Genomic DNA, 21,445 nt, shown 5'->3' on the forward strand with positions numbered 1-21,445 from the left:
ATTGTTGAAGGAGTAATTACATTCTTCATTGTGGAAGACTCCACCTTCTAACTTAGACACTACTACTATACCCTTTTCCAAAGAGACCAAGGTTCCCTCCAAAAAAATCTCTTAACTACAATCTTGGAATTCCTTTTATAAGAGTAAGGAATGCAACAAGCTTAAGGTTGTATACAACTGCCATGTTCTCATTTGCAATATGTTTGTTTTATACGCATGGAAATGATATATTCCCGATATAAAACCTAAAATAGAACATGATAACTTATCAAACCATATGACTAAAACTATCATGACACTATCATGGACCACGATGAAGAATAAAATAATGTTGAAATTCAACTTATTGAGTTGTGCCACCATCGCATTGTTGATAACTTTATGGATGTAAGATTATAACTATTAAAACTAGAGGAGTTTTATGGATCCAAGATTCTAGCTATAAAACCTAGTAGACAAGCTCCACAAAAACAAGAGGATGAACTTCAGAGATAGGTATTGTAATCAGAACAAGGGTTCGGCTTTAGTTATCAATTTTAACTAAACAAGCTCTTTACTAGAGCCAACTCTTCCCTATTCTCATTGTTCTCCTCCTCACTCACTCTCCCTCTTAGGCTTTAGGAGATAAGGGAGCGAATGTAGGCATCCAGAGAAAGGCCATCGACAATTGTAGATGGCCTTTGAAAATCCCTTTAGCTACCTCCTTTGATTTGAATGTCCTTCTAGCTACAAAGCAATCTATTGTGTTTCTATAAACACAACCTTCCCAAAATATTCTCCACCTGGTGTCACTAAACCTATATCTTATGAACACATAAAAAACATCTACATATGGGTAGTCCACTTTTTATTTTTTTCTTGAACAAGTGTAGAATAAAATATTTATAATGCTCCTTGGTCAACTCAACTGCTACTAGTTTATGAAAAATCTTGAAGCTCTAAATTTAGAAGTTCTAAATATTCCTTTTCACATTTTTGTCTTTGCAAAGAATCATAACTTATCAACCATAATCATTTTTAACCACCATTTCAATTTTCATTTTTTCCTTTGGGAACAAGCTAGCATTCATACCCATGTTGGCATGCAACTCTTCATGCCACCTAATGAAAGGATAAAAAATCACCAGTCTACTATAATCATTTAACCACTAATTCAATATTTTCTTCAAGAACAAGCTAACATCTGTACCCATGCAACTCTTCATCAAAGTGACAAATGTAAAGTTCTCTGACAAGAGGAGTGTTTTCTATGTGAAAAGATCGCTTAGAATCTGATATCAATATTTCATACATGCTAAAAAGTATGTTTCTGATTCCAACAGATATGCAATACACTTTCTATATGGGTTATTTTCCAAAACAACTGTCGAAGATGCACCTTGATTATTCTACATTTAATTGGACTTTGATTTTGATGTATTTTTGAAATGATGGAAATTGCACTTTGATTTTGATGTATTTTTGAAACAGAACTCGAAGTCAAATATGAGATCAAGAATGCAAACCCAAGCAGTGGATAATTTCATAATAGTGAGTCACTTGACCTTTAATGCCTTGTGTTAACACAACTTCATGTGTAGTTGCATAAATTATTCTTATAGATCCATTACATTAGTCTAGACTTACAGTAACTTGCAAATAGAATGTAATTCCTTCCTTGAAGGAAATCCACATTCACACTACACAATCAAACATTGACAATGAAATTTCCAAGACAAATCAAAATATCCTTAAAATTATCATTTATCAATCATGTAATATCTGATTGTACAAATGAAGACAATGTTAGCAACAATAATAAATATAGTAGTCTATTCATGAACTAATTGAAAAACTATTAAAAGAAAGTGTACATTCTTTCACCGTGAAACCATCCTACACACTAGACTAGACAAAGCCTCGTTTCTAGTTCTACTCTCCCTGAAGATGAGAAAATTATAGAATCCTTCTTTACGACCTTGATATTCCTTTTATAATCATAAGGAATGCAACAAGCTACCGACCTTTTACAAGAATGTGTAACATGTATTGCAATTACGTAAAACCTCCAAGGCAGTATTCATGAAAGATTTGGTTTAGAGACACAAAAATCTTCCATGAATGTGAACTACCTTATGAGACATCCCACTATCGCACATTTGTGGTTATTGATGCAGACAATACCAAGATACAAGATTCTCATTGCATTTCCTAGTAGGGGAGAACTTTCAGAGTTTTGATTAAGAAGGGATGCTTGACTCCAAAATTGCATCTCTTGTGTCTTCACCCATCTTTCTCTCTGCATTCTATCCATTATAAGGGGGACATGATAGTTGCTAGAGAGATCAGAATTGTTTGTAACTACAGCTGAAGCCTGCAGTTGCACTCAAACCTTTTAATAACTCTCTAGTTATCTTTGGCTATTTTAATAACCCTCTGGCTACAAGGTAAGTCGTCAACTTTATTTACTTCATGACATTTGCAAACCTTCAGCAATATCTCCTTATGCCAGAATTGAGTTGCACATTCTATGCAATTCATTTTAAAACCTCTGCAAGCAAGGAAATAACACGTCCTAAAAACTTATCTCTAGAAAATGTCTATCTTCTACATTCTGAAATGCAACATGCAAATGATATAACTTCTATCTTCTACATTCTGAAATGTAGCAAGCCTTTTAATAACTCTCTGATTATCTTTGGATATTTTAATAACCCTCTGGCTACATGGTAAGTCATCAATTTGCTTTGCTTCATGGCATCTGCAAACCATTAGCCATATCTTCTTATGCCAAAATCCAGTTGCACGTTCTATGCACTTCATTTTAAAACCTCTGCAAGCAAGGCAACAACACTTCCTAAAAACTTATCTCTAGAAAATATCTATCTTCTACATTCTGAAATGCAGCATGCAAATGATATAACTTCTATCTTCAACATTTTGAAATGTAGCATGCGAATAATGACCCTATTTCTCGATTTGCGAAGTGGCGGCAACTGATTATCAGGTCTATACTTTGGATTATTCCACATATTCTATTAATCTACATGAGATGTACTTTTCTCTCATTTCCTAACATAAAATATAGCACAAGCAAGATTTTATTCCAATAGTCCTCATAGGCGCAATGTTTTCTATGCGAAAATGATAGTAGTGAATCTTCAATCATGATTTCATATGTGTGAAAAAGAAGCTTTCTAAATTATTTCACACAGATATATTGGACGATGTGATGTGCTTTCTATATTATTTTTAATTCTAAAATATTTCATACGAAGATTCACCTTAATTATTCTACATTTTTAATGTGATTGAAAAATATTCGCCAATCTAATATTATTTTCCCCCAAAAATAATAAAATATTCACCTTAATTATTCAACATTTTTCATTCAATATGAAAAAAATTGTCAATGTAATTATTATTTTTACCTAAAAATAAAGAAATATTTGCCTTAATTTTTGAAAAATATTCAGCAATAAAATTAATTCTTTTACCAAAAATTAGGAAAAATTCTCCTTTATTTTTGTACAATTCTTATGCAACTAAGAAAAATTCACCAATGAAATTTAATATTTTTCCTTACTAAAAAAAAATCGCCAAATTTTTTTTTTCCCCTAAAATAATGAAAGATTTGCTAGGATTTAACACCTTTAGCGAGGGGGATTTTCTTAAAGTTATCAATGATGGAGACTCAAAAATTTTCAAGGACATATTCATTCAACACAAAAACAATATTTCTAAATATAATAGAATTTTATTGAAATTTTCACATTTTAAAGCTCAATCAAGCCTTGATCGTAAAGAAATGTAGATAATTTAAATAATCTTCAACTAGATCTTTTCATTAGCCTATGGAGACAAAAAAAATTTCAAGGACATAGTCATTCAGCACAAAAAAATAGTATTTCTAAATATAATAAAATTTAATTAAATTTTTCACATTTTAATAGTTCAATCAAGACGTGATTGTATAGAAATGTAGATAATTTAAATAATCTTCAACTCATTAATGCATGGAGACTCAAAAATTTCAAGGACATAATCATTCAACACAAAAACAATATTTCTAAACTTAATATTGAACAATATTAGACTTTGACTATTTCAATAACCCATAAGACACTCAAAGATTTCAAAGACATAGTCATACAACAAAAAAAAAATAATAATAATAATACTGATTACAACAGCTGTTAGCTACAGCCAATTTCTTGTTCTACTGCTTCTAGATAATCTATAAAATACTAATGACTCAGTCTAATTAAGAATCATCTAGATCAATAATCAGCCAGTCAATATTATCAATATAAAAATATATAATTTATCGGTGAAAAATCATCTTTGATTGTTAAATAAAATAAAATATACAGACAAGTTAATTTCCAAGACATAATAAAGTCCCTAATAGGCGTGAAGGAAGAAGCAAGGCTCTGAAGCAGCTTCAAATAGTTATATATACGATTGGCAATTGTGGTGAAGAGGTACGGATGAACAAGGGAGTAGAGATGAAAACCCTTCCAATATTTGTAGTTATCTGCGTTTTAGTGGCTGCGAGTGTAGATGCTGCAGTTCAGAAGGAGAAGGTGAATTTAGGGGTGAGACTAGATTCCACTTCATACTCAGGAAAGATAGCAAAAACTGCCATCAAGCTAGCGATGGATGATATGAACAATCAATCTCAAGTACTCAACGGCACTCAATTGTTTCTTCACCTCTGAGAGGCGCAAACACCACATGAAGTCGCCTCTGCTGGTATTCTAACTAATTTTATTTGTTGTTTTTAATAAAATAATATTTGGTAGGATAAAGTACAAAGAGATTTTATGTAATGAATAGTGAAATTGGCTTTTGAAATGTTGAACGATAACACTGATGGTGAAAGTCTAAACCTTTACTTCTCATTTCCATTCAGATTTGCTTCATTTTGAGATTTAGTTTTATGGCTAAATGCAGCTGTTGATCTTTTGGGCAACCAAGTAGTGGCATTAATAGAAGCACACATGTCTGAGGCCGAGCCTTTCATATCACATCTTGGAGATGCAGCCCATGTTCCAGTTTTCTCATTGTCTGACTCCAGTCCCGCGGTCTCAAACCAGAGATTCCCTTTTCTTGTTCGCATGGCACACGACGATCGCATTCAGATGAAGGCCATCGCTTCTCTGGTTAAGCATTACGGCTGGAGAAGCATTTCTTTTCTTCATTCGGACCATGATTTTAGTTGCGGAGCCATGTCCTCGTTCCGTGATGCCCTTAAAAATCTCACCTCTGAAATAGTATACACAACAATGATTCCTTCAAATGCACAGAAACAAACAATAAGGGAAGAGCTTTATAAACTCAAGGCAATAGATTCAAGAGTTTTTGTTGTTCACACGCCTTTTGGTCTGGGCATGAATCTATTCGTGGAGGCGAAGGAGATGGGAATGATGGAGTCTGGTTATGTGTGGATGACAACCCAAGGATTTGCCAGTCTTTGGGATTATGCGCTAAATGCTTCTACAATGACATCAATGCAAGGTCTACTTGGACTTAAAACACACACCCCAAATTCTGAAGAGCTGAATGATTTCACTGAAAGGTGGGAACGGCAATTTAGACTTGACAATCCCAACATGAAAAACTTTGAGCTCAATACATTTGGCTTACTGGCTTATGATACGGTGGTCATGGTAGCTCGAGCAATCGGGAAGATAAAAGAAAACGCTAGCTTAAGTTTTCTTCAACACTCAACCACTACCAAAATGAAGGTATTCCAGCAAGGTGGGAAGCTTTTGCAGGAGATTTTCTTAACGAATTCCACTGGTTTAAGCGGGCTTGTTCGGTTCAATGAAGGGGAAATGTACGGTTGTAGTTATGAGATAGTGAATGTGGTGGGGAAAAGCTATTAAGTAGTTGGGTATTGGTCATCTAACTCCTCTATGTTTGTCAAAGCACTTCCTCCATCTGTTGGTAATGAGGGCCTTCGATCCGTGATTTGGCCCGGTGGGTTTGTCACGGTTCCTCGCGGTTGGGTAATACCAACTAAGCTGAAGATCGCAGTTCCTCGAAAAGCCGGATGGAAAGAATTTGCGAGTGTCTCGTTTGACCAAGAAAGTAATAAAACTAGAGTCACCGGATTCTCCATTGATGTATTTCAGGCCGTTGTGCGAAAGCTTGACCACGATCTGCTGTGTGATTTCTTTCCTTACCCTGAGCAACACAATTATTCGGATGATTATTCTTATGATGATCTCATCGAGCAAGTGCAACTCAAGGTCTGTTTTAAAAAAAATTATATGCTTTCTTTTAAGAGCTCTAGAGAGTTGCCAATTTTAAGTAGTGCTTTTGCTGCGGCAGAAATACGACGCAATTGCAGGTGATGTTACAATTACAGCAAAACGCAGCAAAATTGTGGATTTCACTCAGCCGTACACGGAGACAGGTTTAGTAATGGTTGCTCCCACAGCCGTATTGGAGGAAGCCAACAGCGCTTGGACATTCTTACATCCATTTACTCCAGCACTATGGGCTACAACGGCGGGATTTCTTGTGTATACGGGACTAGTGGTGTGGCTCCTCGAGCATAAAATTAATCCTGCTTTCAGAGGAAGTCCCGCTACCCAAGTGGTTACTCTGCTTTGGTATAGTATTTATCCTTGTTTCCTTGTTTCCCCCATTTCATCATATTAGGAAAAATTATAATTTTCTGAAGAACTATATATAATGTCTTCCCGGCGTAATCAGACCTAAAACATCATGAAAAAAAACTTCACAAATATTTTTTTTAAAAGATAACATAAGAGTACTATTAACTTTTTAGTATTGTCACAATCCGACAACATTTAGTTTAAGATATAACCTAAATTCTTTTTTATTCTACCAGGTTTGCGTTTTCTGCTGTGTTTTACGCTCACCGTAAGCATTTTCTCTTGACTCAGAACTCACCATGTTTGTCTCCTTCAATACCTATTTATATGCATCTACATATTCCATGTGTTTCCCATTTTGCAGAAGAGAGAGTACGTAACAGTCTGACTCAATTAGTTGTTGTAGTGTGGCTGTTTGTAGTCTTCGTTTTAACGTCCAGCTACACAGCTAATTTCGCTTCCAGACTGACTGCCCAGCAAATTACGCCACACATAAATAGTGGTGACTATAAAGTGGGTTATCGCAGTTCATATGTTGGTACAATTCTAAATCACGATTCGGGACTGGCCAAAATAAATACTAAACCATTTTCATCGCGAAAGGCGTACGAGGAGGCTCTGACGAAAGGTGCAAAGAATGGAGGCGTGGATGCCATTTTAGTTGAGATCCCATTTGTTCGTGCTTTCCTTTCTGGCCAATGCGGCTATTCAATGGTGGGGACCACTTATCAAAGTGGTGGCTATGGTTTTGTAAGTTCTCTTTCTAGATATTAATAATAGTTATAATTTCACGAGGGATCCAGAGTGTGTACTGATTTGTTAGTGATGCTTTGGGTGCAGGTTTTCCCTAAAGGTTCTCTACTAGTGCAAGATTTTTCTGAAGGGATTTTAAATCTTTCTGAGAGCGATGAGCTTCGAAAGATTAGAGCCAAGTATTTTAATGATACTATTAATGAGTGCTTCAACTCTTCAGGAAATTTAAAAAGGCTAGATGTGGTATCCTTGTTAGGATTATATCTCATTACAGGAACAGTATCATCTTTAGCTTTAATCGTATACTTTTTTGGAGCCCTCCGCAATTTCATGAATGATCTTAACTCTTCACAGCTGAAAATTAGCAGATGGAAAAGTATCAAATCTTTTGCACAATATTTATATCGAGAAGACCTTTCATCCCAGCTTTATGAGCTGGAAATGTCAGCAGAGAAAAGCAATCCTCCTAAGATGAAGAAGACCTCCGGTGAACACCTTGAATTAGATTTTAGTGTTGGGGGCAATACAGACCACAATGTAGTCATTCCAACATCCTCCTCTGTAAATCTGGAGACTCGGAATGAGGCACCGTCCAATCAAATTCATCAATAAGAAAATTCTTCCTTCAAATTTAACCACGTGTCCTTTATTCCTTTTCAATCCCTTAATTCTGCTTGGAAATTTCAAAGCAACAAAATGGTTTATGATTTTTTTTTTTTTTCAAAATTCTCTCAAAATTAAGATTTTTTTTTTTATAATTATTCATACTTTTTAAATAAACTAAGAATAATATATTAATGGCCTTATGATTTTATTTTCTTCTTCCTTCACAATATAAATATTAAATTTTGTACTTAGAAATCTAATATTTTAAATTATATGTCGTGATAAAAAATTATATAAAATTATTTAACTTTAAAAAGTGAAATGTTAGAATAGAGTGAGATTGTATTTTGTATTTCTTGTCATACATTTATTATTTTCAACTTAAATGATTTGAATAAACAATATACACAAACATTTAAATCTTCTATCACTTCCAAAATCTATCTATATATCTATATGAATAAGAGTACTAAATTCTAATATTTTGAAATAAAATTAGGTGAATTTCTTCTTTCCTAATGCTTTCTTCCAATGACATTAACTTAGTTGTCTAATAGTATAACTCTTTTTATTTAATTTGTGGAATCTACATTTTAATATGGAAAGTGACGAGAGGTATTTACATTCCATTTTATCCCATATATTTAGTCATCTTTGTATAACTAATAACCATTTTCGTTACATATCATATTACATGACCACTTTTGTTTTGCATATGCATATAACTAAATGTAAATAAGGAGAATTTAATATAGTTTTGATATAAAATAAGAAAATCACATATTAGAATGCATTTACCACCAAGCATTGTCATTCTAGCCTTTGAGAATAATTCTTGCAGCATGTTTTTGATAAGGAAAAATGGGTTTTGAGGGGACCTAAAACCCCATACAACAGGTTTTGAGGGGACCTGAAACCCCATGGGTTTTGAAGGGACCCAAAACCCTCAAATTTTGACAGGATCTGGAACCCCAATACAACGTTGCTATAAAGATTGGTCATCAAAAAACCAAAAGCCAATCAAAAGAAGGACTGAAAAAATCAGTCCTTAAGACAAACTCAAGGGACAAACACCCTTAACCATCAGACTCGAGGTTTTGAAAGGCTCCCCTAACCATCATCTTGGGTTTTAAATTGGCTCCCAGAACCAGCAAAGAAGGGTTTTCCCAGGCTCCCTTAACTTGAAATAAAGTCTGTTAGGGTTTCAAGCATATCCAAAGCAAATATGAACTAACAATTATATGCAGATTTAAATACAAAAGATAAAGAAATAAAACAGGACACGAATAACACAGAGATGTAACGTGGTTCACCCAGAATGGGTTACGTCCACCATACACAGTCGTCCAATCTTTCTTATTATCCAGCAAAACCAGTACATCAACCTTACAATGCCTTAAGCAATCCAACCGCTTATAACATGCGTTTTTAGGGCAACAAACAAAGTCGGCCTTTTTTAGGGTTTTATTACAATGTCGGTTTTCATCAACGAAAAATCTTCCACTTGGAGACTGATACTACACGACACCATTGTACATGTAGCATCCGCTAGATAAAACACTAGGACTCGACTAGTATAAATTCCACAATTATCAATCAAGAAGACCAACAGAAACTGATGAAGAAATCAGCTTTTCCTGTGGAACTACCTTCGTGAACATATCGGCAGGATTCTCACTTATGTGAATCTTCTCAAGCTATAACTGACCCTCCTCCAAAACAGTCTGGATGAAGTGGTACCTGAGCTGAATGTGCTTTGTCCTTGAATGAAAAGCGGAGTTCTTCGCAAGATGAATGGCACTCTGGCTATTAGTATACAATGGGCTATCCTCTTGTGTCTGACCCAATTCCTCTAGAAAACATTGCAACCAAATCATCTCCTTGTTGGCTTCTGTAGTAGCAACATACTCAGCTCCAGTGGTTGAAAGTGCAACAACCTTTTGTAGCCTAGAAATCCAACTGACTATAGTTCCCCCTATAGTAAAAACATATTTGGTAGTACTCCTCCGTGAATCAATATCACCCGCCAGATTAGAGTCAACAAATCCACTTAGAGTAGCATTAGATCCTTTGAAACATAATGCCTTCATAGTAGTTCCTTTCAAATACCGAAGAATCCATTTCACGACATTCTAATGTTCCATACCCGAATTACTCATAAACCTGCTCACAACTCCCACTGCATGTGCAATATCTGGCCTTGTGAATACCATTGCATACAACAGACTGCCAACAACAGATGAATACGGGATGTTAGATATTTTATTAACCTCTTCCTATGCCTTTGGGCACATCTCCTTAGTCAATTTGAAATGACTAGCCAAAGGTGTACTAACTGCTTTTGCATCTTGCATGTTAAGTCTTTTCAACACCTTTTTTATATACTCACTTTGGGACAAATTCAAGGTTCTATTTTTCCTGTCCCGTGTAATCCTCATATCGAGAATTTTCTTAGCTGCACCCAAATCCTTCATAGCAAATGACCTGGCTAATTTCTATTTAAGATCATTTATATGTTGCATGTTAGACCCAGTAACCAACATGTCATCAACATAAAGCAATAGGATAATATAACTGCCATTATCAAATCTCTTAAAATATACACAATGATCAGAATGACATCTATGATAATCGTGTTCAGCCATGAAACTATCAAATTTTAAATGTCATTGTCGAGGTGCTTGCTTTAGGCCATACAGACTTTTCTTCAACCTGCACACCAAGTTCTCCTTACCTTTGACCTCATATCCCTGTGGTTGCAACATGTAAATTTCCTCCTCCAAATCTCCATGGAGAAAATTTGTTTTGACATCTAATTGTTCAAGATGTAAATCATCTACAGCCACAAGACTAAGTACAGTTCTAATTGAAGTCATTTTTACAACTAGAGAAAATATTTCATCATAATCTATACCCTTTTTCTATGCAAAACCTTTTACCATAAGTCTGGCCTTATATCTTTTCTGACCTCCTTCCTCCTCCTTTAGCCGATAAACCCATTTGTTAGGCAAGGCTCTTTTTTCTACAAGTAAAGGGACTAAGTCCCAAGTCTTATTTTTTATCAAGGAGTCCATCTCCTCTTTCATGCTTAGCTGCCACTATTGTTTGGCATCCACCTGCATTGCTTCTTCATATTCTTCTGGTTCACCAGAATCCGTTAATAAAATAGAATACAAAGAAGGAGAAAAATTTTCATGGGGTCTACTTGTCCTCGTAGAACGTCTAACACTTGCAAGAGCTTGTGGGACAATCTGTTGTTGCTGAGCATCAGGTACCTGTGGCATTTCATTTTTAGGAATCTCATCCAACACCACATATTCTTGTTTGTCCTATTCATGCTTCTTTTCCTGCATCTGTTCTTTATACATAACCTTCTCATTGAATATAACATCTCTACTTCTAATTATTTTTTTATTTTCAAAATCCCATAACCAATAGCCATATTCATCTATCCCATATCCAATGAAGGTACATTTTCGAGATTTAGCATCAAGCCTGGTTCTATTTTCTTTATCAACATGGACAAAAGCTTTGCAACCAAAAGTTTTTAGAAAAGAATAATTTACCTTTTTACCAGTCTATGCCTCCTTTGGAATACCACCATCCAAAGGGGTTGAAGGTCCTCTATTTATCAAATAGACAAAACTATGTACATCATCTGCGAAAAAATGTAAGGGCAATCCAGCATGCAATCTCATGCTCCTTGCCCATTCCATGATAGTCCTATTCATTTTCTCTGACACACCATTTTCTTGTGGAGTTCCTGGAACTGTCTTCTACTTTCGAATCCCATTTAAGGATTAGTAATCTTCAAATGCTTTGTTGCAATACTCACCTCCATTATCCGATCTGAGACACTTCAACTTTTTTCCTGTCTCATTCTCAACCAAAGCTTTCCATTTCTTAAAAGTTTCAAAAACATCTGTTTTTTGTTTTATGAAATATACCCATGTTTTTCTGGTTGAGTCATCAATAAAAATAACATAATAACAAGAGCCACCAAGAGATGATACCTGAGTCGGTCCCCATACATCTGAATGTACAAGCTCTAACTTTTCACTCTTCTTCTCTTTCCCAACCTTGAGAAATCTGACTCTTTTCTATTTACCATAAACACAGTTTTCACAGAACTCTAAATCAATCTTCTTTAGTCCTAGCAATAGATTTTTGGAGTGAAGGGTTTTCATCCCTTTCTCACTCATGTGCCCAAGCCTATGGTGCCACATTATCGAATATGTTCTTGTAACATTTATTGTTGTTGTCCCTGTAGTAACTTTATCTGTAGCAGCTAGGGTAGAGTAAGTGTTACCTGTTCATAGATATAATGTGCTGACCTTCGCACCTTTAGCTATTAGTAATGATCCTTTAGCGAACTTCCACATACTATCTGAGAGGGTAACTATGTAACCTTCACTATCTAGTTGCCCTGCAGAAATTAAATTTCTTCTTAAATTAGGAACATGTCTTACCTCCTGCAGAAACCAGTCATTTCCATTCTGCAACTTGATCTTTATCTTTCCTTTTCTAACAATTTGATAGGGCTCATCATCACCCAAATATACCTGTCCAAAATCACCTTGAACATAATCTAGAAAATATTTTCTATGGGGTGTAGCATGAAATGAAGCCCCAGAATCTATTACCCAGGAATCATTAACATTATCCAAACATAAGATTAAAGCATCTTGTAAAGTATTACTTGCAATATTAGCTTCCTTACTGTCATTTTCATTTTTTTCTCCTTCTTTGTTTTTCCGAGACCAACAGTCTTTCTTTAGATGACCAAGCTTTCTGCAGTACCAGCAATCTTTCTTTCCTCTAGATTGAGAGCATCCTTTCTTTGACTTCCTTCGTGACTTCTCATTCCCAGGGCCTTTTCCTCTTTCCTTTGATCTTCCTATGTTCTCCACATTCAAAACACTACCCTATGATGTTGAAGTCGCACCTGTGCTTTTCCTTCGTATTTCCTCGCTTAGGATAACACCAACAATATCATCAAATACCAAAGTATTTTCACAAGAGATAGAGTTACTTACAGCCATAACCAAGCTATTCCAGCTTTTTGGCAAAGAACATAAAATCAAGAGAGCCCTAACCTCTTCTACAAAGGTAATTTTTACTGAAGACAATTGACTGGTAATTGTATTAAATTCATTTAAGTGCTCTACTATAGATCCTCCCTCACGCATTTTCAAATTAAACAAACGCTTCATAAGAAATACCTTATTCAAAGCCGAGGGTTTCTCATACAACTTAGCCAATGTTGCCATCAAATCTATAGCCATTTTTGCTTATGTTATATTGAATGCTATAGATGGCGCAAGGCATAATCGAATGGATCCCAGTGCCTTTCTATCTAAAATGTCCCACTCTTCATCTGACATTGTGGTCGCTTTCTTTTCCTTTCCTTCCAATGGCCACCACAAATCCTTTCGATATAGGTAATCCTCCATCTGCATTTTCCATAACTGATAATTCTAGCCGTTAAATTTTTTGACCTTGAATTTGGAATCCTCCATTGCTCCCACTCAAATTTGAAAGTCCTACCAATTTATAGAAAACCTCGCTCTGATACCAATTGTTAGGGTTTCAAGAAGATCCGAAGCAAATATGAACTAACAATTATATGTAGATTTAAATACAAAAGATAAAGAAATAAAACAGGACACGAATAACATAGAGATTTAACGTGGTTCACCCAGAATGGGTTACATCCACCATACACAGTCGTCCAATCTTTCTTATTATCTAGCAAAAATAGTACATCAACCTTACAATGCCTTAAGCATCCCAGCCACTTATAACATGCATTTTTAGGGCAACAAACAAAGTTGGCCTTTTTTAGGGTTTTATTACAATGTCAGTTTTCATCAACAAAAAATGGCAAAAAAAAATTTCTCGAGGGCTCCCACCCCCGAACCCCCGCTTTTCTCGGGGGCTACCACCCCCAATCCCCTGCCCAGGGCCCGACCCAGCCCCAGACCCCAACGAGGATACATGCTGAGTGTATAGTACTTTGTTGATCAGTCGCCACATTTCAACAAAGTCTTCATGCTTCCCACAAAAAAACCTATCCTTATAAAAAAATAGCAATTAGCCATCTTGGGCCCTTGAAAATTGCTAGCATCCAGCATGCCAATGTGACTAACAAAGCTCCCACAACTAAGAGTAGGCAAAATAACCCTTATCCAAAAACTAAAGAATAGGCTGGGCCCAAGGATCACCTGCCAACCAGTGGAAAAAAATCAAGCTTCCACAACCAGAAACAATGGAAAACCAGAGGTTTCCACACCCAACAACAACCCAAATCAAAGAATGACAACTAAAAGTAACCATCTGGGCACAACAACAAAAAGAAACGCAACCAAAACCTTTCCCAAAAGAGAGCATGACAATTTTCAAGGGCTCCCACAACCCATAAAATGGAGAGGGAAACTGGGAACCGACAAGGAACCTAGAACAATCTATGAGAGAATGAAAGAGTGATAAAAAAGACCAACTCCACCAACAACACTGTAGACAAAAGTCAGAATACTCCTTCACTCCATCTCCTAGCCTCAATAGAAGAGAGATCCACCTCAAACGGATAAGGAAGGAAGCAAGCCAACAACCAATGAAGTCCATTCATTGCAAGCAAAACTCGAACCACCCCTCCACTCCAAATATGCACCTCAAAAGGAAACTGGGTCACCTCAATAAGAATAGGAGGAAGGGAGACCAAAAGCCAAGAAACACCTCTCTTCATTCTACACAAAAAAAGCCTCTCCACCTTAATAGGAGAGAAACCCATCATCGAAAGAACACCAAAAAACTAGGTGATATGCCTCGAAAATACCTTTTCTGAAAAAGAACCTAGAAAACCCAAGAGAATCAAGGGACTGCAGACCATCCCCAAAGAAGAAATGACACCCAGAGGTAGAGACAGCCATAACACCACACAAGAAATCAAGAAACCAAGACCCTCACTCCCTCTATAGACATCAAGAACGGGAACAAAAGATGGGAAAAAAACTTGACCCACCACAACCAGATCAGCCACCAAAAGGAACCCCAACAACTTACACAACAAGGCAGATCAAAAACCTAGAGACCCAAATGCTAGCTCCAGAGAGGCAATCTGAGCAAAACTTCGATCCAGAAAAAAGCTCCAGCCTCTAACAAGAACAAATGGCCAATGGTCCAGGGAGAAAAGTACATCAGCTTCATCATCACCTCCCAGATCATCGTCCCCTTGAGAGGCGAAACCCTTGTCCAAGAGGAAATACCTCCCTTGTTTCCACTCCCATTGCTTACACACACCATAATTCATGCAGCATGTTATTGGAAGAGTAGAGAAATAAATTCTTGTAGCCTATAAATACACTTAACAATAAATTAATTCTACCTTACAAACACTACTTTGGCTTTAGTTATATTTTAATCTTTTGATATGTTCCAATTAGATAAAGGGGCAAAGAGCTCAAACCTTTACATATAATATTTTGATATGTTGTTGAAATGCTTGTGGGCTAAAAATAATTCTTCATATTATTTTATTGTAATAGATTAATTATTAGTTATGTTGTTTGATATTAACAGGAACACATTAAAGTGTCTGGAATTTAGAATGATAACATTAACTCTCAAATGTGACACGAACTATAGACTAAACAAAGCAATGTAGCATAATCATTCTTTCTCAAACTTGAGACAACTAATTGAGAAAAGAACTAACATTTGGTGAGATTAATAGAGAAAGGAGTTGTAAGCTAATGTGAGGACAAGAAATCAATATAAGTACATTATTTGTCTAAAATGAAAAATAGAATGCCTTATAACAATCATTTTTCTCTAATATATAGAAGTGCAAATACAATTATTTGTATGCAATCTTTTTTAAATAAAACAAAACCGAAACCCAGCTCACCCAATCCTTTTTCATTAACTTCAGGGTGGCTCTCTTTGGGAGTCAACGAAACCCTTCTTCTATTTATGTTCTACTAGCCTCGAAATCACCAAATTAGTCTTCTTTTCTCCCCAATCCATCTCTCTTTGTCTAGCCTCTTCCTTCCAAACAAAAACCTTCTCTTTTTCCATTTTTATTTCTCTACTAGTTTATTGGTTCCCTCCCTACATTTTATACTCTCTTTGATATATCTTGGCATCTAAATCTTCTCTTTTTTTCTTGGATTGTTTGACCTCTCTTGCCCATTATGTCTCTTGTTCTTTTTCTTCTCCCCAGTCAACTATTTCACCTTTTTCTCCTATAACTTCTTAATGTCCTCAACTACCTCAACCAAATATTCCAAAAAATGGAAAGTGTCTCGATGCTCTTGTATAATTTGTTTATGTTAGTTCATCAACTAACCATAAAATAAAAGGAGAATAATAAATTTAGAGAGAGATAAATAGTTACACACTTTATTCATCATATAAACACAATGTAATAGCGAGATACCATTATGCAAAAAAATAAGATAGATGTTATAGGGTGGAAGATAAGGCAATATATTTTCTTTGAAATAGATTATAATATATGAATTTTATGATTTGACAAATATTCTATAGTAGATTAGTCATCATGTGGAAGAGGATTACCCTCTCTAATGAAACATGATGATGTCATTTTATATTTTAGAGTATTTTCTATGTATGATTTTATTTAAAGATTGGAATTTAGTTTTTATGTGTAAATAGTAGGGATAAAAATATGTTGATGTAGCATGAGATTATATGTTGGAGAAATAAAAATATTATGTTGCTTGAATTATTAAGTTTTTAATTTTTATTACAATTGAAGTATGGAAAATAAGTCAATGCATTATCTATATTCTAAACCTTGAGACTTCAAACCATTAAATAGGAGAAACATGAATCTAGGAATAGGTAAATAGTTACATATTTTATTCATTGTATAAAGACAATATAATGGTGAGCGATCATTATGCAAAAAATAACTTATAATAGTATCTAAAATAAGGCAATGCATAATCTCTAAAGAAAATTATAATATATTAAATTTATGATATCATGAATACTCTACAATAGATTAGTCATCATGTGGAAGAGGAAGGCATGCTCTAATGAAACATGATTACGTCATTTTATATTTTAGAGAATTTTCTACATGTGATTTTATTTAAATATTATCATTTACTTTTTATAGGTAAATAGTAGGGAGAAAAATATATTGATGTAGTATGAAATTATGTATTTGAAAAATAAATTTATTGTGTCATTTGGATTATTAAATTTGTATTTTTTAAGTTTCCTATCAAACTGCACCTAGGGAAAAGATTTGACGGTTATGTTAGGCAATATATTCAACCCATTAGAGATAAGAAACTGATCAAGTCTAACTTGGACTAGATTTGACCACATGCATCTATTAGACCAAGTAAATTAGGTCTCTTTTAAGCCACATCAATCTTCCTAATTCTACTTAAGAAATAAACAAAATTAGTCATTTTATTTTCATAGTCTTTTAATTCACCAAAATTCTTTAATGACAGTAGAGGGGTATTGAAGTCCCATACTAGCATCAAATGACTATCTAAAAGCGATTCAATCATGAGGGAGAATTTTCCAAAAAAACTTTTCTATCAAGTTTGTATTTGGGGGAAAATCATTTGCAATAATCTAGCGACGATTGAAGGAAAGAGTATGAAAGGAAATGGACAAGCTATTTTTACACTAATCCATACAAACACCCCTTAAAGAAACGGGGTTCCATGTAGTGAGAATACCTACAAATGCAACTTTAGTAGGGCTTATGCAAAATTTTGTCAAAGGCTAGTGTTTTTCTACCATCCAAACAAAAACTGATCCAAACATTTTAACTTCCTATATGAGAAGTGGATCAAGCTTATTATCCAAAATACTACACTTCAGAAGGTGTTGTTTGTGAGGGCTATTTACACCTCTTATATTCCATGATAAGAATTTCATCTTTTTTAAACTTTAGAACCTAGATAAGGTATCTAAGGTCCCTCATTTGCTTAATGCAATTTCTTTCGTTGCAATTTATAATCTACTCTTCAAAGATTGAGCATGTAGTATCTAGGAAGTTTTTTTCTTCATGTCTTGTGTCTCTACAGTTTGTTTCTTGCTCCATTAGATTATATTTTAGAAGGTTAGTCTTAACTAGAGTTTCGTTAGCCAAAACTAACTTGTTCTCCTATTGGTTCTAATTTTCTTTAGGGAATTCTCTATCCTCAAGGTTCTTAGGAAAAGAGGTCCCAATATCCTCATTTTTTATAAGCATAATATTAGTTTTCTCTTTATCCCTTTTTTCTAGTGAAGGGGATAGGGAACCCACATGTTCCACCTCATTAAAGGGAGAAGAACCAGCAATTCTTGACCCTTCCCATATTTCTAAAGTCCAAAGGGCCTCCCTCATAAACTTTGTCTTTTTTTTCAGCATTTTAACTCCTCATACTCAAAATTTATCAACTAAATTACCAAATTTTTTGCACCTTTTACAAAGAAATCAATATTTTCTTAAATAATAGATTGACACCATTTACCAAAGTTAGTGTTTGAGTGACTTTTTGAACAAAGGCTTGTTTATTTCAATATTAACCTAAAGTCTTCCAAACACTAACCATGATTTTTGGAGGATTACCTTGTCAATAATAACCAAAGTACCAAAGGAGTCAGCAATACTTTTGAAAATATTAGGAATCCAATATTCCCGAGGGGTTCCTAGAAGTCCCATCCAAGTTGGGGTAATCCTTCCCAGATCAGCAACGGGTCAAACCCAAGTTTTCATTTACAAAGAGGGGGACAATTATGATCTCTTCGATAAAAATCTCAAGCACCTTCTATGAGAACCTTAACTACATCTACTTTTATATAGAATATAAATAAGAAAAGGCCATCTACTATCGCACTAGAAAACACGCCTCATTTTAGTTTCCAAATGGATAATTAATTCCACATCTTTGATTATTCCAACAAATCAAAATGAGTCTGTGAAATGTAGAGTGTGCACAAGTAGGAGCACTGAATTGTCATGGTAATATAGTAAAGTTGACTGTAACAAGTTTCGTTCCCAGTTACGACCAACCCACCATTTACGCATGAAGATGAGAAGATGCTGTTAGTGAATGACCATTCATCTTTTGACTACATAGTTATTTAAAGCTGCTTCACGGAAGGGGCAATGAAATGTCACAGGAAATCAAGTAAAGTTGACTGTAATAGTAAAGAAACAATAATAACAGGTTCCCACCAAGAATCTAATCACGCGCAAAGAGGAGATGAAGCAAAAGAAGAAAAAATTGGCTGGATGTAAACAGCTTTTGTAGTCATTGTCTCTATTCAGCTCACCTACTAGAATACCCTAGAATTAGGTTGGGAATTGTAGTTGTGGGTGGGAGATGTATAAGTTCGATCATAATCGAACATCTTATTCATGGTGGTATAAAAATCTACATTTTTATAGTGATAGAAAGATTTGTAACTCTTTAGAAATATATACAATGTATCTTGACTATGATTATCAATTAATCAAAAATAAGAAAGTTATTGTTTTCTATTTTTTGATTAATTAATAAATACAATCAAAGGTACATCTGTATGATGGATGGAAAAAAGTCTATTCTCCTTTTTTTTTTGTTGTGTGCCTTGAAAATTGTTTACTCCATGTCAATTTGATAATATGTTTTGTTTTAAAATATAATTAAAATTTTGAGTGGATATATTATATTTATTTTTTTAAACAAATTTTTTAATTATATTAAATTAATATAAAATATATATGTGATTTATGATATAATTTTTAAAAATAAAATATATATTTATATCTTGAAAGACAAAATTTTAAACAAATAATTGTGGGCTTTCTTTCTTATAGGTGTGGACGGTTGTGTGAAATCCACAATTTTAGTATGATTTTGGTGAATTGATTCACCTACAACTATGTTGTATTTATGCCCAATCAAAAGAACCTTTTAAAATAGGAACTCTCTCATACTCTTACAAAATAATGAAAAAATGAATAAAAATATAGACCTTTAGATAGAGAAGGCTACCAAAAATTAAATGTTTAAGAACTAACAAGGGTGAAGAGTTTTATTTGGCAGAATTTGAAAGGTTTTGTGAGAACCATGGGATTGAGAGACAAAAAGCTACTCCATATACTTGATTGTAAAATTGAGTTTAGGAGGGTGCTAGATGTATTTTGAGTGATGTTGGCCTTGCAGAAAAGTTCTAAGTTGAAGCTATAGCCATTGCACTTTATTTGATTAATAGTTATCCTACTTTGATGCTTGATAAAAAAACACACATGAAGGAGTGGTCTAGTAAAATGCCTTCAATGAGACATCTTAGATTATTTGATGGTGAGACATATGCACTTGTGTTGAGTGAGAAAATATCAAAATTTGAAAATAAGGCAATTAAGTGTACCTTCGTTTTCTATGGTGTTAGTGTGAATGGTGAGATCTAGTTATAGAGAAGGTTCTCTATAGTAAAATTGTGATTTAATGAGAGATGAAACCTTCCACTATTGATTTCCAACAAGAAAAAGAAGAGAAATAAAACAAGGAGGTAGTTCAAGTTCAACCTACTCTGAAGAAAGATGAAATACACAATCCCATTGGACGTGATGGTAAGGAGAGCTTAAGAAATCTCTAAAAAAATTTAAGAAGATGATGAACCTTAGCCTCAACAATTATGGAGGTCTACACATATTAGGAACAAATTTGAAAGGTTTGGATTTTCATTATTTTATTCCAATTATTTTTCGTTTGATATATAACATTAATGAGCTTAGAACTATTACAATGGAAATGGGTATGCATGATACAACTTCCTAGATTGAAGCCATAAATGAAGAGTAGGTATTATTGAAGAAGAATGTTGGATGGAATCGGGTACCTTTACCTAAAGGATCAAAACCATTTAGTTGTAAATGGGTGTTCAAAAAGAGTATGTTCTAGATGGAAATGTTGAGAAATATAAAGCATGGTTGGTCATGAAAGGGTATTCTTAGGTGGAGGGAATTGATTATTATTAAATTTAATTTCCTATAGCCAAGGTGAAATGTATTTGACTCCTATGTTTACTTGCAAAAGGTTATGACTTGAAAGTCGAGCAAGTAGATGTAAAGACAATTTTCCTTCATGGTGATTTGAAGGAAGAAATTTTTGTGTCATATCCTAAGCATTTCATTGGAAAAGATAAAGAGAACCTAGTTTGTAAGTTGAAGAAATCTCTATATGGTTTAGAACAATATCTTGGAATGTAGTGCCATAAGTTTGATAATTATGTGTTGTTGTTGGATTTTTTGAGATCAAAATCTAGCCATTAGGTGTATATTACAAATCTTATATATCACATAATCATGATATTCATGTATATTGATGATATGTTTTGTATTAGGAATGGTAAAAGTATGATTTTAGGTTTGAAGTCTGCAATAGTAGCATAGTTTAATATGAAAGATCTAGGTGTAGTAAGGTATATTCCCGGGATTGAGATTATCAAAGATAAAT

General features: G+C 34.4%; 2 protein-coding genes across 2 annotated transcripts; both read left to right on the forward strand.

Moving 5' to 3' along the window:
* Window positions 1–4,469: 4,469 nt before the first annotated feature.
* Window positions 4,470–5,870, forward strand: LOC131066232 (glutamate receptor 2.7-like). The gene is made up of 2 exons (XM_058000941.2): window positions 4,470–4,674; window positions 4,936–5,870. Exons 1-2 carry the CDS (start codon window positions 4,470–4,472, stop codon window positions 5,868–5,870), a joined length of 1,140 nt encoding a protein of 379 aa, XP_057856924.2.
* Window positions 5,871–5,900: 30 nt separating this feature from the next.
* Window positions 5,901–7,973, forward strand: LOC131066233 (glutamate receptor 3.2-like). The gene is made up of 5 exons (XM_058000942.2): window positions 5,901–6,236; window positions 6,319–6,602; window positions 6,845–6,876; window positions 6,973–7,358; window positions 7,449–7,973. Exons 1-5 carry the CDS (start codon window positions 5,901–5,903, stop codon window positions 7,971–7,973), a joined length of 1,563 nt encoding a protein of 520 aa, XP_057856925.2.
* Window positions 7,974–21,445: the final 13,472 nt, after the last annotated feature.

This window comes from Cryptomeria japonica, chromosome 5, assembly GCF_030272615.1.
Source record: "Cryptomeria japonica chromosome 5, Sugi_1.0, whole genome shotgun sequence".
Taxonomy (NCBI): domain Eukaryota; kingdom Viridiplantae; phylum Streptophyta; class Pinopsida; order Cupressales; family Cupressaceae; genus Cryptomeria; species Cryptomeria japonica.

Coding starts and splice junctions, on each gene's coding strand:
- LOC131066232 (XM_058000941.2), top strand. CDS start 4,470: ATGAACAAGGGAGTAGAGATGAAAACCCTTCCAATATTTGTAGTTATC. Junction 4,675..4,935: donor TCAATCTCAAGTACTCAACG/GCACTCAATTGT, acceptor GGCTAAATGCAG/CTGTTGATCTTTTGGGCAAC.
- LOC131066233 (XM_058000942.2), top strand. CDS start 5,901: ATGTTTGTCAAAGCACTTCCTCCATCTGTTGGTAATGAGGGCCTTCGA. Junction 6,603..6,844: donor CAAGTGGTTACTCTGCTTTG/GTATAGTATTTA, acceptor TTATTCTACCAG/GTTTGCGTTTTCTGCTGTGT. Junction 6,877..6,972: donor TGCTGTGTTTTACGCTCACC/GTAAGCATTTTC, acceptor CCCATTTTGCAG/AAGAGAGAGTACGTAACAGT.